This window comes from Leuciscus leuciscus (genome assembly GCF_965113295.1).
Source record: "Leuciscus leuciscus genome assembly, chromosome: 14".
NCBI classification, from domain to species: domain Eukaryota; kingdom Metazoa; phylum Chordata; class Actinopteri; order Cypriniformes; family Leuciscidae; genus Leuciscus; species Leuciscus leuciscus.
Window position 1 is genome coordinate 33,832,584 of NC_138738.1, and position 15,622 is coordinate 33,848,205.

General features: G+C 38.1%; 2 protein-coding genes across 2 annotated transcripts; both read left to right on the forward strand.

Moving 5' to 3' along the window:
* The first annotated feature begins 1,076 nt into the window (after nucleotides 1–1,076).
* On the forward strand, nucleotides 1,077–11,819 carry wiza (WIZ zinc finger a). The gene is made up of 10 exons (XM_082189786.1): nucleotides 1,077–1,510; nucleotides 2,368–2,491; nucleotides 3,677–4,216; nucleotides 4,381–5,127; nucleotides 6,288–6,773; nucleotides 7,404–7,724; nucleotides 8,311–8,525; nucleotides 8,869–9,145; nucleotides 9,260–9,425; nucleotides 10,576–11,819. Exons 2-10 carry the CDS (start codon nucleotides 2,389–2,391, stop codon nucleotides 10,742–10,744), a joined length of 3,024 nt encoding a protein of 1,007 aa, XP_082045912.1. The 5' UTR covers nucleotides 1,077–1,510; nucleotides 2,368–2,388; the 3' UTR covers nucleotides 10,745–11,819.
* A 945-nt stretch (nucleotides 11,820–12,764) lies between these two features.
* LOC309514031 (cilia- and flagella-associated protein 144-like) lies at nucleotides 12,765–13,145 on the forward strand (the record flags this gene model as incomplete). Its single annotated transcript, XM_082190145.1, has 1 exon — nucleotides 12,765–13,145. The coding sequence occupies one exon, from the start codon at nucleotides 12,765–12,767 to the stop codon at nucleotides 13,143–13,145; it is 381 nt and encodes a 126-aa protein (XP_082046271.1).
* Between the last annotated feature and the right edge of the window lie 2,477 nt (nucleotides 13,146–15,622).

Here is a 15,622-nt window from a genome sequence, read left to right on the forward strand (position 1 = left end):
CGTGCCTACTCTGATTATCTTTGTTGTTATGTATAATTATAATAAAATGAAATATGATTTAAAACGCAACTCTGCCATTTTATAAAAATTTTACTTTTAATGAACACTTATAGATATTATAAAAGTATAAGTATAAAATAAAATAAATTTGTACAAACTTAACTCCGTCCTCAGTCAAAACTATTTGCCCAGGAACACATTATAGATTTATGAAACCAAAGACTGCCCCTTAGATATACTCAAAACGATTTATATCTCATGTTTAACCACTACAGAGACATCAAAGTCAGAGGCCTGGTTTGTGTGAAATGCATTCACGGACACTTGGCAGTCTTAACTACACACAAGTCACCTCAAGATGCATCCTAGAAAAAAGGGATGGAGAAAGAACACATCCGTGGATTTTAACTGTACTGGGGCTAAATGTGAACTTTGAATTGGAACAGTACTTGGGCCGTGAGTGACTGATGACGTCTCACAAGTCCACAAGAACAAAAGTAGGCTACAGACAAAAATGCATATTGAGAAAGGGCTACAGTATGAGAACCCCTGCTTTAAAGTGATAACAAGTGTGGCTAGCAATAAGCTTGTCTGAGATTAGTAAGTTCTATGCGAAACGTAGAGGTGTGCCAAGATAGACCTACTCTCGCAACAGCAAAGCGATCACAATTTCCAGAACAAAGCACCACAGTAGCCCTCATCCAACTATGCAAACTATAAGCATGATGCTAAATAAATAAGAATACAACAAGTGAAAAAAAAACACACAAAAAAAAAAAACAGATGCTGGCAACAATCAGCCACAAAGTCACTGACAATAGGAATTGAACAACACACAACCTATTTTCTTGCAGCAGCACTATCCACACATTTTATACTTTATTTAAATACAAATTTATTTAAATAAATTATATAAAGATGGTGCTACTGTGAATAAGGTATATAGGCCTACATTTGATCACTTATATAGGCTACTTTTATTTACATAGCCTACTTCTAATTTATTTAGACTAATATTTTGGAGGCAACCAATCAATGACAGTATTTAATCAAATTCATTATATGATATCCTGACAACTGCAATTAATTGCGTTTAATAATATTTGCTAAGAAAAATTAAACACACTAACTTGTTTTCCTCCCGAAATATCACTAAACGTAGTCACATAACGTTACGTTACATCTATGACAGATCATTCTAAAAGGCACGATGTTCACATACCTCAGTAGTGTGTATGAGCTCACCTGCAGGCTACCTTCACGTTTTTTACCTCTGTGTGACATTTCATTTTTACATTTAACATAAGGATATAAAATGAATACAAATCTACAGTACATTCGTTCTGGTCTTCCAGATATTTTATGGAAAACGCATAATATCTGTGATTCGTCCATGTAACGTTTTCTAAATGAGGGATCGATTGATTTTGCCTAGCTCGCTCGACTGTGCTGTAGTGATTAAAGTGCCTGCTGTCCCTTGTTCCTGTTAGAGAAACCTCGCCACTTTAAGGTAATTTTGACCATTATGTGCTTCAACATTTTGTTTTCAATATGGTTGGCTATGTGTAGCCGAATAAGCCAGAGACTGTGGCTTTGCACACTATCAAAATTTGTTTCGACGTGCAGTGCCTAGTCAATAATCAGCTCGTGCTAGCTGCATGTGCGCGTGTATTGTGTTAAATGTTTGGAACTGATGCATGAAATTATTCTAGATGGAAAGTTTGTTTTTGACTTATCGTAAGCACACAGCAATAATGACTCCAGTCGTGATTAAAATAAATGATTCTGAGCAAATTTAGCCAGTTAATCTGAAAACATGACTATGAAAACGAGAGAAGGTAACCAATGGTGCCTTGTCAGTGTCATAGTATGTAAACATTACGAAAAAAAATTCCCGCTTAAATGCAATAGTTGGTACTGTTTAACCATAATAAATAAAAGTAAATGCTTTTCAAACAACGTTAGGAAAATCCAGAATATTTTTGTCGTTTTGGTTTATTAGGTAGGCTATTTTTGTTACATTGATGGTTAATGCCAATATACAGTACAGGCCAAAAGTTAGGACACATTACTATTTTTAATGTTTTTGAAAGAAGTTTCTTCTGCTCATCAAGCCTGCATTTATTTGATCAAAAATACTGAAAAAAAAAGTAATATTGTGATATAATTACAATTTAAAATAATTGGTTTTCAATTTATTATACTTTAAATTATCATTTATTTCTGTGATGCAAAGCTGAATTTTCAAGATTTTGAAAACCCTTGCTTATGAAAATTATTAGTTTTTTTTTTTTCTTGTTTATGAATAGATAAGTTGCATTCTTAGAAAAGATTGGTCTAAATGTATTCGCTGCTTTTCTCTGCAAGTGCCAGGGAGAGATTCCAGCTATGGAGAAGACCGCATCAGACACGGCAAAGAAGACAACCGCTGCTACCTTTTCCAAAGAGTGTCTGGAACCAGTCTTGAATAAAGACTTGGATGACTCTGATTGTAAGTAACACCAAAGATACATGCCTTTTGACCAGATTTTTGCCACAATGCTAAAAGACATAGCCAGTCTGTAGAAATTGGGCAGAAGTTTTAGTAGTGTATGATGATCACATACTCAGATTTTTTTTTTTAATCTTCAGATTATGATTCCATATTTTTTTCTGTAACCATTTACAAAGTTGTCAAGTGTAAGATGCCTCGTATTTTAAAATCTGTTCAGGTTTGAAAAGTCGTCTAATGTATTTCAGCCTTAACTCCAATAAACAGACAGTTTAGGAGGTATTCTTTCAAGAGATAGGCTAGTTCACCCAAAAATAAAATGCTGTCTGTATTTACACTCATGTCATTCTAAAACTGTGAGGAACTTTTTTTTTGTTGGGTGAACTATTCCTTTAAAGATCACTGACACTTTTGATCAACATTGATTGTTTTATCAGTCCCACCAGGATTATTTTCTAATTTTTGCAGCCTAAAATTACAGAATTTGCCGCATCTTGTGCAGTGAAAACTCAATAATCATGATGCACTTATGTAATTGGTGTTAGTGACTTTAAGAGTACATTTACCTGTAAATATATTTGTGTGTAATTTACTGAAATTGTGTCTGGTCCCCCAGCACAATGCAGTGGTGACACTAGCATAGACATGCTCATAATTGAAAATACACAGACACAGTAGCTTGCACATTGTCACTGAATCAGTAAGTAACCAGTGACAGTGTTATAAAATTCGTTTTATTATTTATAAACAATACCATTTAACAACTAAATCATTGTTTATTGTTTTAATACTGTACATATTTAAAAAGTGCATAATGCATATTCAGTAAAATAATAAATGTACTTATTTATTGCTGAAATCAGGCATTATGGGACTACCAAATACTCACCCCAATATACATTATATTCCTTATTGCATATAGTAGTTTAATAGTATCATTAACTTCTTGAAACTTTCACTAATTTCATTTATAGGGAGCTTTTTATTTAATGCTGAGTTGGCTTGATTTTGCATTACATTCTGTGATCGCAGAATCTTCAAATTCTGGAGGGACTGTTGCTGCGATGTCGCAGTCAAAGAAACTATAGATTCTTCAGGAAAACTGGACAAAACATGCTGTCAAATATTAGTTCATATTCCACACAGGTGTCATGACATTGTTTATTCTATCTCACTTTTTTACAGTAGGCATCCATAGTTGTGAGTTTTGTGGGACCAATTTTGAATCCAGACGAGGTCTCTCCAGTCACGCCCGGTATCATCTCAGGCAGCTGGGAGTGGCTGTGTCCGACAGCAGTGGAGCTCCTATAGACCTACTGTGCCAGCTGATGAAAGAAAGAGGCGGAACTCTACCCAAGCTCAAAAAACAGGCCAGCCCTGTTAAAAAATACAAACCCCAGTCCCACAAACTCAAAAAGGACGCTGGGCCCAAATTAAAGATTAAAATATCCAACCTTGTAAAGAAAAAATATGCTCTTTCCTCGTCTTCCCCCTCTGCTGTCAAAGGATCAGCAGCATCTGGTCACTCTTCTTCACCTTTCGCTGTAGGGAAGCCTCATAAAGCATCTTCAAAGAAGATTTTGGTGTCCACTCCGTCTCCAGCCTTGTCTCCTCTCAAGGCTGTTGAACCCAGGCTCATTGATGGCATCCCATCTTCCTCCCTCTCACTGGCCTCAGCCAAGCCCCTCTGGGCCCCTCAGGAAACAGACGCTCCTCTCAATTTAAGTAAGTAACAGTATTAAAAATGTATTGGTATGTGCTTGGAAGTGGGATCCATAAAAATAAAAAAACTAGCAATTTTTACCACTCACTGAAGCAAGCTAGTTAATCTGATGAAGCAATCCTTGCATACAAAATACATTTTGAAATGTTCTGTACTTTTTCACCAGCAACTATGATAAAAAATTCCGCTGCGAGGGATGACGTCCATGTGTGTGAATTATGTGGAGCCTGGTACGAGACCCGTAAAGGTCTCTCCAGTCACGCACGGGCCCACCTGCGGCAGTTTGGGGTGAATTTGGAGTCTAAAGGTGCTCCCATTGAGATGCTCCATAAAATTATTCAGAGCGAGGAATTCCAGGAAAAGGCCGGTGCTGGGCAGCTGGAAGGGTCGGACTTTGAGGATCACTCTTCACCCTCTTCCGCTCCTTCCACCTCATCATCCATCAGCAAAACTCCCTCTCTTACCCCTCTATCGTTTAAAGGACTGACATCCATTCGTCTAACACCTCCCCCAATCAAAAAGCAGATTTCTCCAGATGTTTTGGGGAACTTGCCCCTCAGCAACAAAGCAGAATTTAAATCCCCTCCTTCAGCCAAAAAGAAGAAGATTTCATTAGATGTTTCAGGGAACATGCCCCTCAGCAGCCAAACAGAATTGAAATCACCTCCCTCAAAGAAAAAGAAGAAAATTTCTTCAAATGTTCCAGGAATCTTGCTCCTCATTGGTAAAGGAGAATTGAAATCTCCGCCAACCAAAAAACAGAAGATTTCTGCAGATGTTTCAGAGGCTTTACCTCTCATTGAGAAAACAGAATTGATATCACCTCCCTCAGCGAAGAAGCAGGAGATTTCTCCAGATGTTTCGGCGGGCTTGCCGCTCAACAAAAAAGCTGTATTTAAATCACCCTCTCGAGGTAAGAATATAAATTATGTATTCATTTATTTTATTTAGTATATTTTTAAACCAAGTAACTTTTATTTATGTAGTGCTTTCGACAATACAGATTGTTTCAAAGCAGCTTTACAGTGACAACAGGAAAATGAATCAATGATGCAAACAGCTGTACAGCAGCTCTAAAAGAAAATAGCTGAAGTCAGTTCAATATTGATTGGGGTCCGTTGTAAAGATCGTCAATTATTAAATTGATTAATTTCATCTATAAAACAGGTCTACAGAAAAACAAATGTGGTCCAGCTCAGATTTTTTTTTCTTTTTTTGGGGAATGTTTGAATGTTTGGACTGATAATTGGGTGATAATTTATAGCAAAATATGGTAATGGGAAACCCGGATTTTTAGGAGTGTCTGACACCCATGCCTGGAAAACTCATGGAAATTAATAAAATACTAAAGTCATATAAATTCCTGTGTATATATTAAAAGACCAGTTAAATATAGCATGTTTCTATAGACTAGAAGTTGCTCTTTTTGAGCGCAATCTTAAAAAGTATTTTCAGTCAAGAACAACTGGAAAGTCATTGAAATGTTATTTTGGTCAGTAACAAAGTACTATTCTGACATTAAAGGCTTTTACATTGTTACAACAAATTGCAAATAAATGCTGTTCTTTTGACATTTCTATTCATCCTAGAATAAAAAAAATAAATCAATCATGGTTTCCAAAAAAATATAAAGCAGCACAATTATTTTAAACATTGATATTAAGTGTTTCTGGAATGAGCACCAAATCTACATCTTTGAATGATTGCTGAAGGATCCTGATAAATTCAGCTTGCCATCACAGGAATACATTTTGTAGCATTACCATTTTTATATTTGATCAAATAAATTCAGCCTTGGTGAGCATAAAGAGACCTTTATCAAAAACATTCAAAAGTCTTACCAGCCCTAAACTTTTAAACAGTAATATAGTTGATGTACAGTTAACCTTAAGCTTCTTCACAGGGGGCATTATGACATAATTTTACATCCAATAACCAACAAACCATTTTATTTTATTTTTGTGACCTGTGTCTTTAACTATAAAATATACACATACAGTTATGTTACAAAAAAAGTGTCCTTACATACTTTGCTCTGATCATTTCTGAGATGCCCTCTTTCTTACCCTCCAGGCGAGTCATCTAGAGGTGTCACCTGTGAATTCTGTCACGAGAAGTTTAAGAAGAGTCAGAGCTTGGCCAGTCACGCCCGCTATCACCTGCGCCAGCTGGGCATCACCGAGTGGTCTGTAAACGGGTCTCCCATGGCCACTCTGCGAGAGGTGATGGCCCAACATGGTAGTTCTGCTGGATCTCTCAGTTCCCCTGGGCCGCCCTCGCTGACCCCACCGGTATCCCCCTCTGTACCTCCCTCTGCACCCCCCTCTGTACCCCCTCTCCTCTCATCCCCACAACCCATTACCCAGTCTTCCTCTCCTCCTCCTGTTCCTCACAAAGTTCCAAAGGCCAAGAAAGGCTCCAGGACTGTGTTCCCAAAACCAAAGGACGAACCTGTGGAAGTTGACATCTCTATCATAGAGTCTCCAAAGCCACAAAGCGCACCCACCACCCCTTTAACACCTCCATCTGATTCCAACACCGTTAGATCACCCATGATCGGTGCGTAAAAATGACAGTGCATCCAGTTACTTCTGTTATTATTTTCTTTCTATTTATTTAAACTTTCTGTAGATTTTTCATCCTTAAGACGTAGTCACACTAGACTAAAACTATACAATCAATTCCCTTTTACTACAAACCTGCAGCTTTAAAGTTTGAATTCTTGTAATTCAGCTAAGAGATATTCATGCTATGACGAATCGTTCTTCTGTTGGTCACGTCTTTACCTGATACGAATTTGCAAGTCAGGGTTCACCAAACTTGAACTTTCAAATGCAGTGGAATTCACATGATTTTGCATTTCCTGTTTCCTGTATTCGCATGTGCATAAATGGAAGTCAAGTGAACAAACGGTGTAGTGTGACCACCCCTCCTTAAATAGTTCTAAATGTATTAAGAGTATAAATTTAGGAAATTAATAGATAAATACGTAATTGTACAATTTGCATTTGAATTCTGATTATTTATTTGCCAGGTTAATTGTGTAGCTTAATGTGATGTTCAACGTTTTAGCGTAAACACATTAAAAAAAACACATAAATAACTATCAACTGCCACTAGAAATCTCATGTTTTATTGTGAATCCCTTATTTTGTTGAGTTTATAATGACTTGTGTCTGCCTTCCACAGCTCCTAAGCATGAAAAGCAGGAGCCCAAACAGTTTGTTTGCTGCGACTACTGTGGCGAGATGTTTGATACTCGTAAAGCCCTGTCCTGTCACGCACGTGGTCACTTACGACAGATGGGAGCAAGGTGGTCGCTGAAAGTCCCGCCCATAGAGGCCCTGTATGAGCTCATGAAGAGGAAGGACTCTGAACGGGCATCCCAAATCAAACCGGAACCTGATTCAGGGGCGGCAGTGCAGTTGAAAAAAACAGAATCCTCACCTCACACTTTTACTCTATCACCTGTGGAAAAAGAGAAACCTGCCTCAGACGACACAACTACAGGTACGTTGAACCAAGAATTATTTGTCTCTTATTAACTAACATTACAACCTCCCAAAAACTGCTCAGACACCCATGCAACTTGTAAACCTAATCAGAGGGTATGTTCAAAATAGCATTCTTCTGGTGAAATCAAGGTGGCATTATTATTTATTATTTGATCAGACTGTGAAAACAAAGATATTTCTACACACAATTCGATAAAATTGCTAAATAACTGTTAAATTCCACGTTGATAACTGGATGTGACTTGCTGAATGAAACATGCCACACTGTCTTCGTAATGTTTGTTGCATTTTCTGATACCAAAAATTATTTTAATGCTATGGCTGCTAACTTAAAAAATAGCAAATATTATGAGTCTATTCTGCTTTATTAATATGTTTGATGTGCACTCTTAAAGGGGAAGTGTTATTCATTTCTAGTGCTGGCCGATAAATACATATGCCGATATTACAGCTTTTTTAGTCTTTTGTGTGGATAAGTGTGAACGGGGATCGTTTTGACAATGTTAAATTATTCTGGGTGTTGATGCAATATGTCTACTTTCATGTCTTGTGTTCTCCACTCTCTTCCCTTTCTGCTGTAGGCTGTGATGCCACCTGTGAACTCTGTGGTTTTGATTTTGAGAATCGCAAGGCACTGGCCAGCCACGCAAGAGCCCACTTAAGGCAGCAGGGAGTGGATTGGAAGGTCATCGGCTCTCCTATTGAGACCCTGAAGGCCTGGATGAAGAGTGAGCCGGGGAAAGTAGCAGAGCTCCACAAAAGCTACATGAGGGGGGACTTGCCTTTTGTTAAGAAGGTATGTCCAGGTTGAATTGTTGCCAAACTAGAATGATATTTCTTATCTCTTATGCATAAACTCACTAAAGTTTGTTAGATTTACACTTAAGACATAAAAAAGGGGTAAGATATATTCCCCAAAAAACAAATCTTGATATCTTATGCAGTTTTTCTTCTCAAGTAAAATTAAAAACAAAATTTTTTATAAAAATATTGTAATGGAAAGTAAGACAAAAATACTGATTTATTTGTCTTTTGCAGTATTTTTGTTCCTTCTTAAGATTTGCATAAACACAAAGTTGTCAGAATCTTGGGGTATCTTTGCTATTCACTAATTGTCTCCCTGTCTTCCTCTGGTGTAGAGCTCCAAAAGATCCTCCACTCCATACTCTTCCTCAGACTCTGAGTCTGTCCGTCTTGCTTCTCACAAGGGTTCATCAGCAGTCCGAGACTCTGCTGGTCAGCCACAGGTATACCAGCTTTTCAAAGCAACAGTGGCAACAGCTAGAGAGGGCAAAGCAGGAATGAGCCACTCCTCCTCCACATACAAGAAACAGCCTTCATCCGATGAACTTTCCTCAGACAACCTGTTCCAGACTCCCACGGCCCGCAGGGAGCTGAATGTTCGTTTTCCTCGAGGTAGGGAAAATATGTATTTCTTGCTCATACTAGAGCTCCAAATTATGTATTAGTTCAGTTTTAGCCAATAAGGAAAATGATTATGCATTGTGATAATCGCTGTGCTTGTCTTAGGCTGTGAACGGCGTCCTCCAAAGCATTTATCCCACTCTGAGAGTGGATCCAGGGAAACAGAATCTTCAAAGCCCTCTCGGACTGGAAACATTCCATCCTTGGTGCCTAGACCACCAGAGACCAGCCTAGTAAAGCTGGTTGGGAAGGTGTACTCCCTCAAGTGCAGGTGAGTTGAAAACACAAATCAGTTTGTTCTGTAAACCTGGTGGTTTTGCTGCCTGGGAGTGGAGAAGAGCTGTGCGCTTACAAAGAAGCAGGTTTGAGTGGTTCATCATGACCTGATCCCATTCTCCCTGTCTCCCTCCACTTTCTGGTCTACACTACAATTAAAGTGCCCCTATTATGCTGTTTATAAAATGATATGGAGGTCTTCGACAATAGGTTTATATATGCATCCAAGGTAGAAAAAATAAAACACTTTAATTTAGTCATAATATACATTGATGCATCACCCCTTTTCTCACAGTGTCTGAAACGGTTCAATCAAGACTACAGTCTATCTAAACCCTTCCTTTCCGAGAGCCTACTCTGCTGTGATTGGTCAGATGGCCCATCTGTACTGCTTAAAGCGTGTGTCAGAAACGAAACCACCATTACCATATCTTAATTTCAGCTCTGGAGGCTTCCTCAGCACTTGATACACAGTGATACGAACAGTAATGATGGCATCTATTTTACAGCATCAATTCAAGCCCGAGTCCGGTAAATAAACTTTGGAAGAAGTAGCTGATCAACCCGAACCACGGTTGCAAGCACGACTTGAGCAAGACACTTTTTTTTTTTACGCAAATTTGTTACATACCTGTGAAGGATTGTGAATGAAGACTGGAATAACTCATTTCAGGCAGTTCAGAATTGACACTTTCTTTTGGGAGACAATAACTCAATTTATCATGCTCTTTGATCTTTAAAACTTTGCAAACCTTTTACATTCACAAACAGCTGTATTACATGCTACATTAAAGGTGTACAGTATAAATTAAAGCCTGTATTTCGGCACTGGTATTGAACTTAATTTTTTTAATGTGATGATTATTTTGTCTTGTAGCAAATGTAAGTATCTATTGTAGTTTCTGAAGGCCAGTGCCAAATAAAAACAATATGGCCTTTAAACTAAATTAAAAAACAAATCTTAGTCTTTAAACCTAGTTTAAAGCAGTGCTTGTACTTATGGTGCATGAAGATTTTGAGTTTGACCTGCATTATGTCCCACCAATAGTTGTCTCTCTCCTTGTCATTAACTGCATTGATTGTAGTTTAATGCCTATAAATACACGATTAGAACAATAAGTGCTCTTCTATAAATTATTTTATAGGTTCTGTGAAGAGGTTTTCCAAGGACCGCTGTCCATACAGGAGGATTGGGTCATGCACCTACAGCAACACATCCTGAAGCTTAAGAAGGATTCGGCCTCAACCTCATCCCCTCAGCCTCCTCTCGGTCATACCGAAACGCCGCTTCTTATCGGCCCTCAGGCTGTCTAGATACTCTTTCTGGTGTGGTCTTTATTTTCATCATTTTGAAATTCTACAATCATACTACACTGACTCTTTTTTTTTTTTACAAATATTGCTCTATTACCTGGACCTTAACTGCCAACTGTGATGTGGATTTAATTTTATTTTTTTTGATGATCATTTTTGCAAGACACTACTGAAAAAGACTATGACCACAGCGTTTCTTACATGTCAAAGTGTTTTCCAGATGGGATGTTTTGAATGTATTGTACTTTTTATTGCATTTCACTGTTTTAATTGTATTTTGATCATGTGTTACCACATTTTAGCTGTTTTCTTGATTAACAAGATTTCAAACCTGTTTTATACTGTTCTTAAAGTTTCCAATAGTACTTAATGTGTTAAGTTTTAAAGAATGTTTTGTGAAAAAAATAGTGTAGACCAGCTTTTGGTCATTGAAATGAAGTTGTTGTTCTTACCTTTTAATATAGTATTTTGAAAACTGCTTCTCACATGTGTGAACAATCAGATTTTTCGATGCCAAAAAAATCAAATAAAAGGGATTTCTACAGATTTTCATTCATATGTATTAATGAAAATTTTCAGGTGTTTTTTGTTTTATTTTATTTTTGTCAAATTTAAGCAGAAACCAGCACTACAGAAAAGCCAGGCCATGTCTAGTTATTTCAGCATTAAATGAGACTTTAAAATGTCTTTGTTAATATGTTTTTACTACTGTATTTTTGACACCTTGATGATTTGTTTTTTTTCCCTGTATCTTCCATATTACCAGTTAAATTAGTCAAAAGTGTGATTCTATTACATGTACTTGTGTATTTGTCTTTGTAAAGTACTGTGCCAGTGTCTGGTTGGATTAAAGGGTGTTTCCAGAATGTGTGTGGAAATTGCATATTTCCATGTACATTATTTCTCGTGGGATACATGAGGTTTTGTTTCACCATTTTCTTAGTCAGGCTTTGCAAGATTTTAAGTCAGTTGAAACTGTCTATGACAAACTGTAATCCTTGCAAAATAATTTGGTAAAATACAGTATTGAAGCTTTTTATACCTGCATTTGGTTAATAAAGACACTTTGAATCCATTTACTGCTTTGTGGGTCATATACAGTATATTGCAGTACATTTTCATGTTCCTCATCAACTACTGAATCCTCTGCATAAACAATTCAGCATCTTTACTGTAGTAGCCTATATCTTGTATCTGAGACATAAAAGATGGTGATATTCCCAGAGCTACTCTTCCCTTCGAGTTTTTCATGGCTGTTTTTCACTCATGAGGTCTGCTAATGCTATATTCCTATGTAAATGAAACCCTCCTGTTTCAAGAGTATCGTCTGCTTCCTGCAGTGAGGAGTCTGTTTAAACCAGCAATGCTGAGAGATGTTAATTACAGGGCCGACACCTTTATGAAGCTGTTATTTGGATAAAAGGTCTTTTCAGAGAGGAAAAGAGTAAGGTGAAATCGAGCACTGGACTGTTCTGTTAGGAAAAAAACTAATTATTATGTGCTTTACACATGCTATATCTCTGAGAGTCAAGTTTATTTGTATAGCGCTTTTCACAATACAGATTGTATCAAAGCAGCTTCACAGTATTAAATTTAAATAATACAACAAAGTTTGTTTCAAGAGGAATTTATTGATTGATAAAATTAAATTAAATATCCCCAAAATATCCCCAACTGAGCAAGCCAAAGGCAACAGTGGCAAGGAACCGAAACACTCTGTATATAGTCTGTAATATAGTATTTACATGCCTATATAAAATGCAAATAATTTATGGTCAGCAAGAAGTGACGTCACACAACATCGCTTAGAGCACCTAGAGCAGTTAGTGAGCTTTGTGACGTCATAGAGCTTTATGGCGGTGAGCTTTATGACGTCATAGAGCTTAGTGGCGGTGAGTGAGCTTTATACGTCATAACGCGCAGGGTAGAGAAGAGTGAAGCTGCTGGAAGTGATTCGGTGATCATATCAACAAACATTAGCAACAGAAAAATATTTGGTAACACCTTAACGTTAGTCAATATGTCCAAAAGTAACAAAAGAGAGCCCGTGGACATGATTAAGCAGAATGCTCTGCATGTCGAAACAGTTAAGAAGGAGAATAGAAACCAGACGCTTTACACGAAGTTTCATATCAACTTCACCAAGAAACTGCACATTTTGACTGACAAACCCAACACCCCCCAAAAGGAAGAGGAAGAGGAAGGCTCTGCTGTCCTCCTGGCCGTGCAACGGGCCCGTCTGGAGCCAGAAAAGAAGTACCCTAAACCTCAGACTTCATCACAAGAGATAGGATGGATATCCGCTCCTCTACTTTCCACAGATCGCGGTGACAGAAGATTCAATTTTTCACGGCAGAACACGGATATTACTAGTTACATGGAGGCGGTCTGGAAATCTTAGAAGCAGGTTTAATTCGGGATGACAGTTTGGGCTATATTTTCCTGCTGCAATATAGTGTAGCAGGGTGGATTTACTCCACCTATTGGGAGATCGTACGCATGCATGCATCCGTGCTCTTTGCATTGTGCAGGCGTTGTTTAACCTTGAGTTTACCTGCTACTGTTTAGATTGTAAGCCTTTGTCTTCCCGTGCTTAACTTACTCCTCACAGGTATGTTGTTCAGCCATGTCATAAACACGATTGTTGACTGCGGTTAGCTACTATCGGTTCTATTTCCAGTGAAATATTCATAGCATGTCATTTACAGCTGTATGTAAGTTACTTATCGAGCTGCTGTATTCCCGCATGGTGCGCGACCATGAATGGTTTTGATTACGTTGACCATCTCGTGGTATGTAGAATTACAGCTTTGTTGATTTTAGTAATTGGTTGCTTCCTGTAACATACTTTTGTCATGCTCTGCAGGTTTATCTGCAGATCTGAGGGTCTCCCTGGCTACTTGCTGGGGTTGAGCATCAATATTGAATCGTGACACGTCTAATTGTGACTACGTTGCTGTTTTGCCTCTACGTCTATTTGAATATATGTGCGCAGGTTTGTAATTCCCTACAAACCAAGCCTTAAAAAACGACTTGTCTGGCCTTAAAGGAACACTCCACCGTAATTTTCAAATTAAACTTATCCCGGGTAAAAAGGATAACTATAATGTATGGCGGAATAGCACTTGGGAGCACTTTGACTCTGCGCAGTAAAAAGTCACGTTGGTTCTAATGACAGAAGTGAGAGGGAGAGGATTTTTCAGGAGTGATGATATTCATGGATTTCATCAGGTCCCTTTCCACATGTGTATTAATCAAGCACAATGCAGTCTGCATTCATAATGTAGGTGCTTGATTTTATACACCTGTGGAAAGGGACCTGATGAAACCCATGAATTACTGTGCCGAGTCGAAGTGCTCCCAAGTGCTATTCCGCCATACATTATAGTTATCCTTTTTACCCACTTAGAAAAGCGCCACGTTTTATTTTGTGTCACCATACTTGGTCGTGTAACTACTCGTGTAACTGTATTTAAATAGGGAAACCGTGGAGGTGTTTGGTCGCTTCTAGCTTCATCTCTGTTTGGATCCTAATGAATGAACTGGGGTAAGCTAAGTGCTATCAAAGTGTCGCCGCGCGCCAGAGCGATTGAGTGCACGCACTGAGACGAGAGAGGTATGTATCAACTCGTCTTAGTTAAGGGAATAACATAGTTTAATATGAAAAAACGGTGGAGTGTTCCTTTAACATTTTGATACAGAATTGATTTGATGTTTAATAGGGAGCCAGTGCAGTGTTGACAGAACTGGGCTAAAATGGTCATACTTCCTGGTTCTGGTAAGAACTCGAGCTGCTGCGTTTTGGATCAGCTGTAGTTTGTTTATTAAGGGTGCAGGGCAACCACCCATAATAGCATTACAATAATCTAGCCTTGATGTCATGAACGCATTAACTAATTGTTCCGCATTTGTCAATGAGAGCATATGACGTAATTTAGATATATTTTTAAGTTGGAAAAATTTGGTTTTACAGATACTAGACAGGTGACTTTCAAATGAAAGATTGGTACCGACGACGAAGACTTGACAGAGCAGCCATCAAGTGTTAGACAGTATTCTAGATTATTACGTGAGGACGTTTTTTGTCCAATAATTAGAATCTCTGTTTTTTCAGAATTAAAGGAACACTCCACTGTTTTTTCATATTAAACTATGTTATTCCCTTAACTAAGACGAGTTGATACATACCTCTCTCGTCTCAGTGCGTGCACTCAATCGCTCTGGCGCGCAGCAACACTTTGATAGCACTTGGCTTAGCCCAGTTCATTCATTAGGATCCAAACAGAGATGAAGCTAGAAGCGACCAAACACCTCCACAGTTTCCCTATTTAAATACAGTTACACGAGTAGTTACACGACCAAGTATGGTGACAAAATAAAACGTGGCGCTTTTCTAAGCGGGTAAAAAGGATAACTATAATGTATGGCGGAATAGCACTTGGGAGCACTTCGACTCGGCGCAGTAATATCATCACTCCTGAAAAACTCTCTCCCCCTCTCCCTCTCACTTCTGTCATTAGAACCAACGTGACTTTTTACTGTGCCGAGTCAAAGTGCTCCCAAGTGCTATTCCGTGCTATATAAGTGCTATAAGGGAATAACATAGTTTAATATGAAAAAACGGTGGAGTGTTCCTTTAAGTAGTAGGAAATTACTAGTCATACACTAGTCATACAATTTTTTATATCACCTATGCATTCCGTTAATTTTGTGAATTGGTAAGTTTCGTCAGGGTGTGAAGTATCATCAGCATAACAGTGAAAACTAATTCCATGCTTCCTAATGATATCTCCCAAGGGTAGCATGTACAGAGTGAAAAGCAACGGTCCTAGCACTATGCCTTGTGGTAATCCATACTGAACTTGTGATCGATGAGAC

Coding starts and splice junctions, on each gene's coding strand:
- wiza (XM_082189786.1), top strand. CDS start 2,389: ATGGAGAAGACCGCATCAGACACGGCAAAGAAGACAACCGCTGCTACC. Junction 5,128..6,287: donor ATTTAAATCACCCTCTCGAG/GTAAGAATATAA, acceptor CTTACCCTCCAG/GCGAGTCATCTAGAGGTGTC. Junction 9,426..10,575: donor GTGTACTCCCTCAAGTGCAG/GTGAGTTGAAAA, acceptor ATTATTTTATAG/GTTCTGTGAAGAGGTTTTCC.